This window comes from Notothenia rossii (assembly GCF_949606895.1).
Source record: "Notothenia rossii genome assembly, chromosome: 1".
Taxonomy (NCBI): Eukaryota; Metazoa; Chordata; class Actinopteri; order Perciformes; family Nototheniidae; genus Notothenia; species Notothenia rossii.
Genome location: NC_136912.1, coordinates 48045546 through 48061817, shown reverse-complemented (window position 1 = coordinate 48061817; position 16272 = coordinate 48045546). Strand labels below are relative to the sequence as shown.

Below are 16272 nucleotides of genomic sequence, written 5' to 3'. Positions count from 1 at the left end.
AATGCTTGCATCACCATGGAGGTCTAAGGTGATAATGTGTTAGAAATTACTTACCCTGCAATACACGAACAACACTGCTTTATGATGGTGTTGTCATCAGCAACATTGATACAGAGCTTGTGGGGTTTCTCACTTTTCTGTTGCGAGTGGTAGCATTTGGCTTCGATTCTAATGGTTTCTTTTCTGTAAATTTGTATCTCATGAACGTACTTTTCCACTGCATACTGTAACCCTCTCTGTCTGCTTCTAGACAAAATATTTGTGTCATCTTTAAAAAACAGGTCTATTACCTGCTGTGGTAAATCTGACAATTGAACTTGAAATCCCCCCGCGGCCATTGTCAAAAGTAATTCACGGTCGGCTTTGTTTGTCCGAGTTTTCGAAAGGGGCGTGGCTTAGCGATAGGTCTATTGCATTTCAAATAGGTCCAGTAAGAGAAAATGAAGACTGTTTCTCTCCTCTTGTCTCGTCTCTTTGTGTGTGTTTGAATCTATTGGGCTGACTCGCTGACTGCACCGATTTTATTGTCCGAGTAGCAACTCCTTAAAACATTTAACAATAACTTTTTAAAACCTTTTTATCTTTATGTTTTAAACATATTGTATACAACTCCCCCACTACTTGGACTATTCCTTGCACGCCTCTAAAATAAGCCCGAATGGTCTCAACCATATTGCATCAGTAATGTGCACTTGTTGTTGTTATAACAAGATCGCAAGGACACTGGTAGCGATCGGAAAATGGAGTGTTGTTCAGTTTGTGTGTTGTGGAAAATGCGTGTCCGTGCACGAAAATATATCACACAGCCAATTACAATTGCATGTTCAATTCACTACCCTGGAAGTTAATAAAGTGGTTAAAGTTGGAACAGCCTGTGGACAGCCGTTCTTCCTTGCATGTCAGTCACCGACACCTTCTTACAGAGGAGAGGCAAATCTAGCTGCAGCACGACCCGTATATTTTCGCACGCCGTGTTCTTAACACATCTTTTTTTTTAACATTTTCAACATCGTGGATACATCCTTATATGCTCCCGGCAACACACTGAACGTCAACTGTGCCTCCTTATTTAGACCCTCCAGAAAAACGCGGGCCAAAATCCTTAATTATGCGGGCTAAAATCATTGATTATGCGGGCTAAAATCCTTGATTATGCGATAAAAATGCGGGGTTTTTATGTGATTTTATGCGGGAAAATTACGGGAAGTTGCGTAATATGCGGAAAGTTGCGAAATATGCGGAAAGTTGCGAAATATGCGGAAAGTTGCGAAATATGCGGGAAGCGGAAAAAAGGTGATTATTCTCCCGCACCCTGTTACTCTGCTACTACTGAATGAAAGGGAGCACTTTTAAAGAGTTGCTATGATAAACAAGCATACTAGAAGCAAGCTACATCACAGAAACACACACACACACACACACACACACACACACACACACACACACACACACACACACACACACACACACACACACACACACACACACACACACACACACACACACACACACACCTCCTCATTCTGTTTTCATTTACTCGTTCGTTATCTGACCAGCTTCAATATTTTAGGCTACTCACCTCGTTTCTTGCAACCCTCGAAAGGGTTTTGGAGGTTGAAGCGTCTGTGAGCGTGAGTTGCTTGGCTTTCTTGTCCGCAGCAGAAACCATTTTTGAATGTTTGAGCGAATCGAAGTGGGTATTCACAGTCGATTTCCTTTTATGCTCCAACACACAGTTGCACGGGGTACAGACAAGCCCGCCTTAACCTGCCATCAGGCCCTGTTTTTGTGGGCCCCCTATTTAAACAACAAATCAAAGTCATTTATAGCCTCGGCAGGCTCTGTGATCGCACTTCTCCACTCTGCTCTACACGCGCCTGGTCCTCTCCTCCATATGAGTGATGTATCGGGCCTCCCTCATGTATTTGTCCGGTTGCCGTTGGCTCCCCTCCACGTAGCAAGTCCTCGTCGTCCTCTCCATCTCCTCCAACAGATAATGTCCCTCCTGTCTGTTTTTCCTCTCCCGCTACTCCATCGCTATCAGAACCAGACGGCCTACTTGTCTCCGAGGCCCCGCGGCCGGCACCGCTACCGCTCGGTACAGAACTCATCTGTCCTTCCTCCTCATCCTGGCCTACAGGTTTAAAATAACCTGTAAGCGTCGGCATTTTTTGTAATAGCTGCTTGTCTCGAAACTCCTTTTCCCTCAACAATTTCCTTTTCCGAGCGCCACTCAAACTTTTTCTTCACTCAATCACTCGCAATTTGAATAAGTCACATGTGAAACATATTCTCATTCTGACGTGTGTGTGTTTGTGTATATTTGCGTTTGTGTGTATTGTGTTTGTTTCCCGGGGAAAACCCTCACGAGAAACATCGGCTGTTGTTATGCCTGCTGTGACGTCAAGTTACTCCGTTCTCCGCTTGTAATTATGCCGTTACAAGCTTCAAAGTTGTATTTATCATCTGAATTTGCCGAAACAAGTTTAATATTCTGAAAGCCAAGACTTTGTTTTTTTAAAATCAGATGAAAACAAACTGTAACGGACCTTGCTGTGTTATCTATCATTACTCTACGTCTTACAATAATAATTTCAGTGGAGGGAGGGGGGCGGCGCTGTGGAACAGCAGTGTGGCGAGGGAGAGCTGTCGTCTTCCCTTTACAAGATTCAAAAATGTATTTATCGTGTGATTTTGGAAATGAAAGTTTCCTATTCTGAAAGCCAAGAATTTGTTTATTTAAAAAAAACAAAAAACACCCGAAATAAAAAAAAAAGAATTAATTTTTTTATTTTTTAATTGGCTCATGATAGGCCCCCGATCTCCGTAGGCCCCTGGGCTTCAGCCCAGGTCAGCCCGTGCATTAAGGCGGCCCTGGGTACAGAACAGTTTCCCCCCACTTTCGTGCAAGACATTGGGGTACTGCTTTGCCCGGTCTTTAGCTGAAATGTTCGTGGGTAAATGTGATGGATTCGATTTGTTCATCTTGGTGTGTGAATTCCACACCTTCACACGACGGTGTTTGCCTTCTGTGATGCGCGGGCTGATGACGTTGCGTCATCATCACTACTCGTCAAGACGAGTTAACTCTTTTATTTTTTTTTCTCAACTTTGTGTGGAAAAATGCGGGGATTATGCGGCCTTTTGATAAATATGCGGACTTTAAAAAATCTGCGGCATTTTGCTGATTATGCGGGAAATTCTGCGATCGCAGAATCGCGTTTTTCTGGAGGGTCTACTTATTACACTCACCCCTACTTTAGTGGGAACAATGAGTCTGTGTCTTTGATGCACACAGGAATAAACGCAGATCATCCTCTGGCTGCAGCCTTGACCGGTACTTGCTTTTGATCAAAGTCAATGTGGAAAACCCGCACTCACACAGGTAGGTGGAGGTGAACGGAGTGAGCACTTTTACAGCCTTTTTGGCGAAGTGGGGGAACTCGGTCTCCACAGACAGCTAAAAGTGTGCAAGTGTCACTTTACTCGTCTTTTTCTCGTTATTTTTTTTCCTCGCGCTGCGCCTCCCCTGAAGCTCTCTGGCGCCCCCCAGGGGAGGCTCGCCTCACACTTTGAAAACCACTGGTCTAGGTCAAAAGACAAAGGGTCATGGCGGAAGAGCAGTAATATGAATGGTCACTTTTATTTTATCTATTTCCTTTCAGAGAGCTACCTGCGACTCAGCGTCAGAAGTGATAGGGAGTTCTTTGATAAGGCCTAATAGTGGGTCCCAGGTAATACGGAAGGATTTCAGAGATCCTTTTAATGAGAATCTTAACTTCTCCATCTGAAGGCATTGCAAGACATCATGTATCAACTGATCATGCGTTGGTGGGAAAGCATGTATCCATTTGAAGAGAATAGAGCGTCTAGCTAATAGAGTGGTGAAGGCAATGACACAGCGTATAGTAATGGGCATATTCTCAGGTGGAGGAAGGCCGAACAGTGCAGCCATAGGATTAGGGTCTATCTTTGTGTTAAAGGCCTGCTCAATGGTTCCAAAATGTGTCCAGCCTCGGGCAAGTCCAGAACATGTGCAGATGGTCAGCTGGGGATTGATTGCATCTGTTACAGGCATCACTCTGATCTGGGAATATTTTAGCCAGTTTAGCATGAGTAAAGTGAGCTCTGTGGAGCACCTTGCACTGGAGTAGGCCATATCTAGCACAGATAGATGATGTATGGACTAGGTTGAGAACGTCACTCCATTGATCATCGGAAATGTTGCTACCTAGATCACGCTCCCAGAGCTCCCTTAAGAGGCACCATAGGGTCCGGACTCAGGGAACCAATCTGACCATAGAGAACTGAAACCAAGTTTTTTTGATCAGGGTCGAGTGTGAGAAATGTATCAATTGGCGATTCAGGGGGGAAATGGGGAAATTGCTTTTGGATGAAGTGCCTGATTTGGAAAAAACGGAAGAGATGACTGTGAATTTGACTGACAGGGACTCAACGGATGAAAAGACTCCATCCTCGTAAAGGTCATTAAAGAGCATCTTGCAGGTTTTTATTTTTTCTACATTTATGCTTAGACTTGCTTGAAAATTACACTTAAAAAAGTGAATGCAGGATTTGATATGTTTTACGAGACATAAGGGCAGGAATTCAGAGGGAAAGGAGCAATTTTGAGCTCTGCTCTTAAAAACGGCTTTTTTTTAAGGTCATACGTCAAACGCGTCATATTACATCACGCAGGGGACACATCTCCGCTCTCTGACCGCGGGTATAGTGGAGTTGCGTTGAGTAGAGCGGTTGTGTTTTAAGGAGCTGGTATTTTTCGGTAGTTTTACATTGCATTTCACCATTTGTAATCATGGTGCAGTATTGTGTTTGTGCAGGTTGCACAAATACCAGCCTGTCAGGACATTGAGTCCACAGTAAAAAGGACCGGAGCTAGCGTTCGTTCCTGGGTGTGTTGTGCATCCACCTCCCTGCAGCACATACTCTCCACAGCTTTATCAGGAAACCGTATTACTTCTATCTCGCCCCCCCCTTCGCTGCTCTCTCTCTCTCCCCTCCAGTACTGTGTTGTTTGTGTGTGCGTGGTGGCTGTCACTCCTGGCTCCCGGCTCGACCTCCACTCACCTGCTGCAGTCAGCTGTGCACCCTCCCCGACTACACACCTGCTTTCCATCAAGCCATTTACAACGACATATCAACGGAGGCTCCACAACCTTTCTCCGCCAGATCGTCAAGTATCAGCCGTATCTCGCGTCTCCCCTCCGGTACACAGCACCGTAGTGTGGAGTTGCATTAGGTAACGCGAGATACGGCTGATACTGTCCTTGCGCATTAGTTTCTGTTATGGATCAGTATCAACAGTCCTGCCAGTAACGTTACTATATGATCAATGCTACTTTAGTTATAGCCTGATATATGATAGCTAACTTTACAATGTTGTGATGTGACGTTAGCTAACATTCTGTAGCTAACGTCGGTCACTCACCAAGATAGCTGCCCAGTTCTCCACTGGTTCTCCACACACCACAGCTCAATTTCTGCTCCTGGTCTCTTGGACGCCTAGCAGGCTCATAATTATAAGGTTGTGGTCCGTCATATGCATTCGAATATTCATGTTCAACTTCTTCTGTGTCTTCTGTGTCGAAACTAGCATTGGGATCCATGTTTATTAATACATTACACCGGCCGCTCTCCCCCTTGTGTCCCCCGTGTTACGTCACACGCGGGAGGTCACGTGCCGAGGCTTTTTTATGCGGAAGTGAACATTTCTTACAAAAACGACGCCAGATGTCACTGTAGGGTATATTTCTGTATATATTTTTGAAAATCTAGTGTATTCATCATTTTCCTACACATTTATTCACAGGTGTCTTTAACCTGGAAGTTGCTCTTTAAGCGCTGCGAGACCATTGTTCAACCAAATGTGGAAGGCCGGGTCAGTACACAATGGGGAGAATAGGTGATTGTTTGAAATTGGGGCGTGAACCGAAGCTCTATGTAACCCATGCTGTTTCCTGAATTGGAGCCAAATGCTTAAGGTGCTAGTAACAATTGTATTGCGGCAGTAATCTTAAACAAAGTGCCGCGAGGGGCTTAACAAGAGAAAAAACACTGGACGCGCAAAAACTCAGTCTTTCCAAATGTATGAGTTTGACCTTTTATTTCCAAAGCAAAAATGCAATATTCCATATCCATATGTGTATATCCTTGTATGCGTGCGTGCGGTCAACAAAAATGGTCCTTCTCTAGCTCACTCCCCATCCATCTATTACAAAGTGCGCAGGTACAAGCAACCGGATATAACCACAAACGTCACCACACAAATCCAATGACACGCCCACCAACTATAGTGACTCAAAAAACATGTATCGTAACATTCAACATTCAACATTCATTTTATCTTGCCTAAACATTAATTAAAGGATTCTGAGCACTGCTGCTTGGTGCCAGTGCTGCTGGGTGATTGCTTTGGTGCTGTAACTGTGGATGTGATTATGTTGAACTTTGATGTATATTGGCCTCTGAGCTTCTTGTGGCTTGATGTTGCAGATTTCCATATTCTACTTCATGTTCTCTGTGCGAAAACCCCCGATCAAACAGTTTGGCCACCTGTAGGCCTGTTTGTGTCAGGCACAAATGTTTTTGCTCCAGCACTGAGTGTGACTTCCTTTCGTCCCCTTTCCAAATAAGAATGCAAGCCATTGGGACTCACAGATGTGTTACTTGCAGCACAAGACCTTCCAGAGCACCTTAGCACATTAATTTTAGCCCTTGATGCGGCTATTTCCACTTCCATTTCCAGTTGCTCCCTCTTTTTCCTGAGCTATTCCTTCTTTTTCCTGAGCTCTTCCTCTTGTTCATCCAATGCATGCTTGTCTTTTAGTAACATTTGTCGTGCCATGAGAGCGGCCATGTCAGCCTCAGCTTTGATGCATGATGATATAGTTGAAACACTGGGCCTGGTTCCAGCAGAGCTCCGCTTGCAAGACCCAATGCTTCCTATGTTTGAAACACTGTCGCTTGGTTTTATTTCCTCTTGTGCTTCAGAAGTTCCAACATTTTTCCCAGATTGTTTTGAAACATGAGACATACTTTGTTGGTGTTCATCAGATATCTCAATTGAGGGAACATGTGGTGCTGCTCGGTTGTCTCCCAGTTTCAGAAAGCCATTACTTGACATCGTCGATAAATCCATTATTGTATTTCAGTGTCTTGGCAAACCATACATTTTGTTTTTCCTGTTCGTCTGCAGGAAGAAGAGGAATTACAGACTTGTGTAACAGGGTGGTTTCTTTAACCAGTTGAATTAAATGTTCAAGTTGAGTTTGTATTTGTGAGGCGTTGTCATCCCTTTGCATGAGATCCTTCATTGTTTTAATCACACTTTTCATTTTGTGAACCTTTGATTGACGTTCCTTTTGAAGCTTTTCCATTTTATTTGCCAAAGCCTTGGCAGTGAGTATCGACTCTCTCTTTTGTTCATCCATTTTTGCCACATTGACATCTTAATTTGATCCACTTATTGAGATATCCTTTTAATGTTTTAACGAATGAACAACAAATGCTCCAATCCACACAACCTCTAGCGGCACAAACCAACAAGCAACAAGTCAGTCCCCAATGGACACGCAGTAGTAACTTATTCACACTGTGTTCTAACAAACATTTACACAGCATGAATGAAGAAGTTACATACCGCTCGCTCCTGATGCTGTGTGGATTGTCCGTCAGTCTTTATCCTCCCGGCAGTACGCTGAAGTTTCCTTAAGCCACTCTCCAATACAGCGGCGAACACGGCGTTTCAATGTTTCCTTTTAATTCCACAGCGTCACAGATCGATCCACAGCGTCACAGATCAATCCTAACTCAATCTTTCCAAAAGTATGCGTTTGACCTTTTATTTCCAAAGCAAAAATGCAATATTCCATATCCATATGCGTATATCCTTTTATGCGTCCGGTTAACAAACATTTTCCTTCTCTAGCACATTCCCCCTCCATCTATTACAAAGTGCGCAGGTAAAAGCAATCGGATATAACCACAAACGTGACCACACAAATCCAATGACACGCCCACCACCTATAGTGACTCAAAAAACGTGTATCGTAACAAACACATAAAAATACTTCATATGTGGCTCCTACAAATGGGTTACTCAAATGTTTATGGGTCGCTACAGGGATCTGAGAGCAGATTATATAGTGCAAATGAGCAGAAGATGACAGCTCAATATGTACCCAAGGTGGGAAGGGGTCTGAAAGTTTATAGTTAGCCCAATAGAGGAGTTTGTTAATATTAGAGGCTCAGTAATAGTGGCGAAAGTTGGGGAGCGCCAGGCCCCCTTCTGATTTAGGGAGTTGGAGACACAACCTTCTAATACGCGCAGGCTTGTTGTTCCAAATGAAAGCATTCAACTGCTTATCAAGATCAGTGAAAAAGTATGCATTGATGTGCACTGGGATGTGTTGGAAAAGGAAAATAAACTTTGTCAGGATGACCATCTTTATAAGGTTGACGCGACCCGCAAGAGACAGGGGAAGGGAGGCCCACCTAGACATATCAGCTTTGCATTTATCTAGTAGAGGCTGAACGTTTTTAGGGAACAGGTCTTTAAAAGAGTTTGCAACAAACACCCCCAAGTATTTTAACCCCTCCACAGCCCGTTTAAAGGGGAATAGGGATTGGGGAAGTGCCTCTGCCATCTTATTTACAAAAAATACTTTGCTCTTTTGAATGTTTAGTTTGTAACCTGATGCATGGCCAAATTGATCTAAAAGCGACAGTATGGGGGGGGGAAGAGAGGATAAGGGGTTCGAGATCATAAGAAGAAGGTCATCAGCATATAGAGACAGTTTATGAACCATGCCATGACGCGTAATGCCTGTTGTATATATAAGACTATGGACTACGGAAATTTAGGTTGACCGTTTATTGAACACGTTATTGCACACGCTGCCATGACAACACAACAACAACTAACTGTATGCGGTTCACACATCCCCAAACTCCCGGTGCCATCGTAAAGGCACAGTCACACCTGATGAGACACATACATAACATTTACCCCCCCCACAAGGAACCCAATTAACTTTTAGCTATCTACTCTAGATGAACTGGGTAGGCTACCAGTCACCAGCATAGCCATGTGGATTATTCTGCCATGCAACAGACTATGCTCTGAACATTACCCCTGAGAGTCACAAGCTCACAATATAGTCTTCCAAGTATCTTGGTCTGACCCGGACACGGGCCGGATGAGCTTCTGGACGAACCACTGGCTCAACCGGCTCAGGTGGGAACCCAGCTGGACCCTGCAACTGCTCATCAGGAAAAGCAAAGTCCCTGTCCTCCTTGGGCCCTGGGTCCACGATGGGGGGCGGTGCCGCCTTCCGAAGCCGGCTTCCATGCCACCGTGATCCGTCGGCCAGACGAAAGGTGGCTGACCCCAGTTGAGCTGTGACCTTCATCGGCGCCGTCCAGAAGTATAGCAGCTTGTGGTCCCGGTTAGGACGGTGGATCCTGACCCAGTCCCCCACTGTGAAGGGAGGCGCTCTCACTCTCCGTCTCTTGTCGAACCGCTGCTTCATGCGACGCTGAGCCTCTGCGACCCTGGCGCTCTGGCAGGGTGCGGCTGTTGGTTTGACGGCCGCCGGGGCCCGTAGCCGATCCAAAGGGAGCTGCAGCTCACGGCCCATCATCAAGAGGGCTGGGGAACTGCCGGTAGTTGAATGCAGCGTCGCCCGGTAGTGAAGCAGGGTGCGAAAGAGGACACCCCTGGCAAGTACCACGTTGGAGAGAGAAAGGGGGAGATCGAATGCCATTAGTGTGTACAGAGGCAGATGGAGAGGCATATAATTAATCCAGGAAATAAATTGGGAATCGAAACCAAATGTATCAAGACTAGAAAATAGGAAACCCCACTAAACCCTATCGAAGGCCTTCTCTGCGTCAAGTGTCACTATGACTTCGGGGGTGTTAGAGAAAAGAGAGAAGATTATATTGAGCAACCTCCTTGTGTTAATAAAAGAGTGTCTCCCCACCATAAAGCCTGTTTGGTCCAGCAAAATTATATCTGGCAGCACACTTTGGAGGCGGATAGCCAGTATTTTGGCCAGTATCTTACAGTCCACATTTAACAGTGAGATTGGTCTGTAACTGCCACATGAAGTAGGATCTTTGTCTTTCTTGAGAAGCAAGGAGATAGACGCAATGGACAACGTTTCTGGTAATCGGCCTGTCTGCAGAGAGTCATTGTACATCCTAGCCAAAATCGGGGCTAACTTGGAAGAATATGCCTTATAGAATTCAACTGTATATCCGTCGGGCCCAGGAGACTTGTATCATGTATCTCCAGGGTGGAGATGGGGCCGCCCAATTCACTGGCGATGTTCTCGTTAATTTTGGGGTATGTTAAGGAGTCAAAAGGATTGGGGGTCGTGGCAGGGATCGGGGGACAATCCGAAGTGTAGAGATTGGTGTAAAATTCCGAGAAGACCTGTTAATATCAGCTGGGTTAGAAGTAAGGTTGCCATCGGACAATCTGATTTGGGGAATCAATCTGGACGCATTGGCAGCACGAGCTTGTTGAGCTAGGAGTCTACCAGCTTTGTCACCCTGCTCAAAGTAACGCTGCCTACACTGTCTCAGTTGTCTCTCAACAATACCTGTAATCAGAAGGCCGTGTTCTGAATGTAGCAGGAGGGAGAGGGAGAGGAGGAGTATGTTTTCATTGAGTAAGCGAAGCTCAACACAGATTTCTGAAAGCCTTGTCCTCTTTTCTCTTACGTCAAGTGTACAAAATGACCTGTCCCCGCACAGTGGCCTTAAGAGCCTCCCAAAGAATACCGCGACTAACGTCGGAAGTGTCATTCATTTCAATGTAGGAAGACATCTGAGTGGAAAGATAGTCTAAAAATTCACTGTCTGACAGCAGGGGAGAATTGAATTTCCATAATGGAGGGGGGGGACATACCAAGAGGGAAATTAATGTCAACCGAGGTGGTAGAATGATCTGAGATGGCTATCGGATGGTATTCGCATTAATTGACTAGATGAATCAAATTGTTATAGAGTAAAAATAAATCAATTTGTGAACTTTGTTGAAAACTTGAAAGTGAAATGTTAAACTGGAAGAGTAGGAAAAATAGTGAAGAAGCTTAATATTTAAAAGAAAAGATTTAAAAAAGGTATAAACAACAACATGTATAGCCTCAATGTCCTGAAATAGCTGAATAATGTAATAGGTGAATGGTTTCTGTAGCTGAAAGTAGGCTGAAGGAGTTAGATATATTAGTAAGTAGTAGTGAATATATGTTTACAAAGACCTGTGTGTCGAAGCCCAGAGATCAAAGGTTACCATGGAGATGTGCTGTGAAACGAGAGCCTTTCCATTGTTCTGAAGGAGAAATAAACCTTTTACATTTCTAACTATAGTTTAAAAACTGTAGCTGCTTTCGGAAACATATCAACGTGTGTGTGTGTGTGTGAGAGAGAGAGAGAGTGAGTCTGTGGTTGTGTTGTGTGTGTGTGTGGTAGAGACGTTCAGTGTGTGTGTGTGTGTGTGTGTGTGTGTCTGTGTGTCTGTGTGTGTGTGTCTGTGTGTGCGTGTGTGTGTGTGTGTGTGTGTGTGTGTGTGTGTTTGTGTGTGTGTGTGTACCAGTCTGTCTGTGGGCTTGTCTGCTCTGATTAGATGATGTCACTCAGGTGTGTTGCCCCAATCTGCCCAGCAACACCATGGTAACCAACCGCAGCACTGAGTCCCATTCAGAATGAATTGAGGATTATATCTGACAATTTTGCCACCTGTTCAAAAACTATGGCTCCTATAAAATAATGACCAGACCGTGAGCATCAGAGAACCCCGATGAACTGATATATGTTTTTTTTAAGGTTTTGTGTCTAAAATGTGGAGATGGGAGCAGTTTGTTGAAAGTTTACTTCTCTCTAGTCTGAAGAAAGATCCGGAAAATGTTTACATGGGAGTCTATTGGGAGCTAGGTGGAAGTTTTTGTCTCTTGCTCTTCAAGCATTTTTTTTTTTTTCAACCTAGGAGAGGTTTTCCTACGTTTTTCAGGAAAATTATGTCCAAGGAGTGTAGGGTTTGGGAATTATGGCAGGTTTAAAAATATATTTTGGGCGAATTTCAAGCTGCCCTCCACTCTGTTTTGAGATCAAAGCACTCTAACTAAACAAGCAGCTAACACACTAATGTTAAAATCTGAAGAAGGCCTCTTTACCAAGCTCCAAACTAAGTTAAACATCCTAAAAAGTGTAAAAGATATGAACAATCTGAAGAACACGTTTTATAGCTGAAGGTCTTGTGATCATTTTAAAGTTGGAATGAAGTCTCTAGCTGAAAGTATGTGGAAGAAGTAGCATTTGGCGCACGGTGTAGGATTTTAAGGTTCCTCCCATTGAGTTAAATGTTAAAAAAAGAGTTTAAAAAGCTCAATATTTCAAAAAGTATAACATATTTTGAAAAAGTTGAAAGTTTCCCATCATTTGCTGAAAAGGCTGACTATTTTGATATTTGAATGGTTTCTGTAGCTGAAAGTAGGCTGAAATTATTGACAAACAAACTATTGGTTGAAATAATAAGAAGATTAAAGATTCAAAGAACTATAGAACTAAGATTCGAAGAACTATAGTGGAATGCTGTAAATATCATCTACCAAGCTCTCATTCTCTGGAACCAACTTCCTTTTTTTATTATGGAGGCAGACAATGTCTAAACATTTAACCTGTTAAACCCCAAGCCTGTTTTACAGGTCTCAGGCTCAAAAATGACATTTCCAGAACAAATGACCACAACTACACTTCTAAAAGGGGAAAATTAATAATCTTTTTTCTCAAAGTAATGATAAACCTGTGAGTTGGATGTAGAAGAGTCAGAATAAATATAGATGTTTTTTATTTTAAAGAAAATTCAGATTGAACATAGTAAAAAAATGTAAATGATAGTGTCCGTCCAACAATTCTTTTTTACTTATAGTGAAAACCACCCTTGGATGATGGGTTAGTAGACTAAAAGCTTTAGGAATCCAAAGTACAACATATAATAAGTACCCTGTATCAAGATTGATGCAAAAAAAGTGACATTTGACCTTTTTAGAGAGGTTTAGAAAAAGAAACTCCAACTCTGGAGTCATTTGGGTGGAAATGGGCGTTTTTGCCGTTTCTCTGGAACCCATTGGTCGATTTTGATGATTGACATCTCTGAGCCAATAGAATCAAAGGGGAATTTCCAGATATACACACCAACGTTACCATTGAGAAGTGGGGGCTATGCGCACGTGGTTTGCACAAAGCGAAACCTATCTTATGCTCTGAAATCTGAAAACGTACAACTAGGTTTATTGCTGATGGATTATCAGAAATCATTTCCAAGTGACACAGACACATTGGATTAACCTATGGATTAACCTTCAGCAGCGTTTTTATCGTTTTAATGTCATTGAAGGACACGTTTGATCCGACAACAACAAAGGTAAGACATATTGCCGTGTTGGCTACCTAATGCCACGTGTTGTGATGTCTGTTTTTGTTTCTCATGTCACGAGTTCTGATAATTGAGTGATGATACAGATACATATCGAATCTGTGTAATCTCATGATGCTAATCGTGGGTTGGATTTGCATTTACGATAAGTAATAAGGGTTTTATACCGTTAGTTCTGTGCCAACAGCGTTAGCATTTTTTCGCTCAGGGCTAATTCAGAGGCTCAGCGTTAGTTTTATGTTTTTTGTTGTTGCTAGAAATGGTTCCTATCATAAGTTAGCTGAGTTTCTTCCCGTTACATGGATATTAAACATTCATAGTTTATTAAATACTAAGAAGCCCTCAGACGCCGTTTCCTGCAGATGATGCGTTTTTCCCCCCGCCGGCGGGCGGATGGGGTTATAAGAGTGTGCTGAAGACTTTCCTTTTTAATAAAGCCTATAGTTAGAGCTGGCTTAAGATTACCCTGTGTTTGTCCCCCCGAGACCTGCCTTATGTTGTATTTGTATTGTCTTTTTGTTGTATTTCATCTCATTATATTTGTATCTATATTATTTATTTTACATTAGATTTTGATTTTAATTAACACAAACGTGTTTTATGATATTGGTTTTGATTTGATTTAACCTTAGACTGCAGTGATCTAGAAACATGTCTGGAATTGACAAATGTTCCAAAGATATATTTAAAGATACAGGTGAATCCTCATTATAAAGACAGTAAGCATGTTTTGTTGTTCACCGGGAGTAAAGATGGTGACTTAGTGAACCTTGTTTATTAGACTCTTCCTCCCATTTGTCATGACTGGACCACAGTGACAGTTTAAGGAGCAGCATGAATACACATCTATCCGTCCCTGAGCCTGCGGCTGTAGCAGCTGAACTCTAATGAATTAGCCTCGGACGTGTTTCTGCTGTCCCCCATGTTATAACCATAGACTGTATATAACCCACATTCACACACACACTCTCCCCTACTGTGTGTGCCTCTACAGCAGGGGTAGCCAACGCGGTGCCCGCGGGCACTAAGTCGCCCGCAGGGGGGAAATTGGTCGCCCGCGTGCATGTTCTAAAAATAGCACAAGTCACCATGGAGCTCCGTCTAAAAAAATTATTGAATACATTTTTATTTTTAAAATGACAATATTGAGTATAACATTTTAAAAGCACACATTTTGTATGTACATATGTAAGTGAAATGGAGATTTGGTGCGTGAAATTGAACTCTGACCCCAGATAGGTTCAGAGTTGAACTCCACGCACCAAATCTCCGTTCCACCTTTAGCTGAGACAAGCTAGCATGAGCAGCTACGATCATGGGTCTCATAATAAACGACTACGGTAACGGGTCCCAAGGTGGGAAGACCGGCATACGCAACGCTCTGGGGGTCCAACGGCTCCGTGTGTGCCCTATATGATCATTTTCTGATAACGATGAAAGAGCCCGCCTCCCTCTCCCCACGTCTCCTGCTGCTGCTGGGCTGTCAGAAGAGGGGGAGGAAAAGAGAGGCAGTCACCGTTTATTAAATATTATTATATTATTATACAGAGAACAGAGTCGTTATCAATTTGTTTTAAAGCTCAATAAATAACAAAGAAGACCTCTGACCGGCACTTTCCTAATTTGTACGGAAGATTTAAACTTTAAGGGACATGTTGACCGGCGGAACATTTTTTTTACGGAAACTGCCGCACGGTCCCCTCGTTCCTTGGAAAAGGCGGAGAGGTGGGTGTTTTTCATCTGCTGGTGGACTACCTGAGAGATACAGCAGGAGAACACGCCGTCCACCGAGGAGAATAAACAGAAGGGCAACCATGGCAACCATGCTCCGGGTTCTTCTTCGCTGCTTTTGGTGTATTTCGGGCGGCAGCAGCACCACTTACAGGCATGACATAGTACTACATCGTTTCCAGCATTTGCAGCGGTCTAGTGTGAACGGACACGTTAATGAATCGAATGCGTTTGAAAGGAAGCCTTTTTTGCGCTTGCGTATGCGTTTTACCGTGTGGGGCCGGGGTCTAAGCCAAACTATATACGGTCACAGAGATCTGCTATTTTAAAGTAAAGTCAACACATATAGACCCTAAATATAGTCTATATTAAGAACGAGAAAAGTCTTAACATATATATCCTTTTTTGTAAACATATGACAAATGTGTGAGGGTGATGACGTCAGAGCATCGTCCTATGTGCCAGGGCTTAGCCCCGGACAGCCCCAGCCCAATTTAACCCCTGGGTATTTGTGAGGGAGCTCCTATATGGGATTACCCCGCTGAAGCTCACATATTTCATAGTTCAAAGTTTTGTCAATTGTTTTGTTTATTGGTCAAATACTGGTTTCTAATGTTTTCTGAGGAGTTTTACTGGAATGAAAGAGCACAGAGTACAGAAGCAACAAAGCAGCATACTGCATTAAACCTGACCTTCACAGAGAGGTTGAAATTCATGTGGAGAGAAGGCTTCAGTAGTCTGTCTGCACTCTGTTTAGTTTTGCTATCTTACAATCAATATAGTAAATGTGAGGTAAAGTGTGTTGCCAATGTAACCGGTTAGAACTCAAAGTTGCGATGAGGTCTTAAAATGTATGGAAAGGGTCTTAAAAAAGGTCTTAAAAGGTATTAAATTTGACTTCAGGATTCCTGCATATACCCTGCTCTACCTGTCAGCCCATTAGCTCTCATCATGTCACACGCACGCACGCACGCACGCACGCACACACACACACACACACACACACACACACACACACACACACACACACACACACACACACACACACACACACACACACACACACACACACACACACA

General features: G+C 43.4%; 1 protein-coding gene across 1 annotated transcript; it reads right to left on the bottom strand.

Moving 5' to 3' along the window:
• Window positions 1-8955: 8955 nt before the first annotated feature.
• Window positions 8956-15739, bottom strand: LOC307018238 (uncharacterized protein). The gene is made up of 2 exons (XM_079648378.1): window positions 15218-15739; window positions 8956-9738 (listed from the first exon to the last, which is right to left on the bottom strand). The coding sequence occupies exons 1-2, from the start codon at window positions 15349-15351 to the stop codon at window positions 9162-9164; spliced, it is 711 nt and encodes a 236-aa protein (XP_079504504.1). The 5' UTR covers window positions 15352-15739; the 3' UTR covers window positions 8956-9161.
• Window positions 15740-16272: the final 533 nt, after the last annotated feature.

Bases quoted from the DNA above. Each gene is read 5' to 3' on its own strand.
- LOC307018238 (XM_079648378.1), bottom strand. From the start codon at position 15,351: ATGCCTGTAAGTGGTGCTGCTGCCGCCCGAAATACACCAAAAGCAGCG. The intron at 9,739-15,217 runs GTAGTCCACCAG...GGTACTTGCCAG, and splicing joins TCTCCTGCTGTATCTCTCAG to GGGTGTCCTCTTTCGCACCC.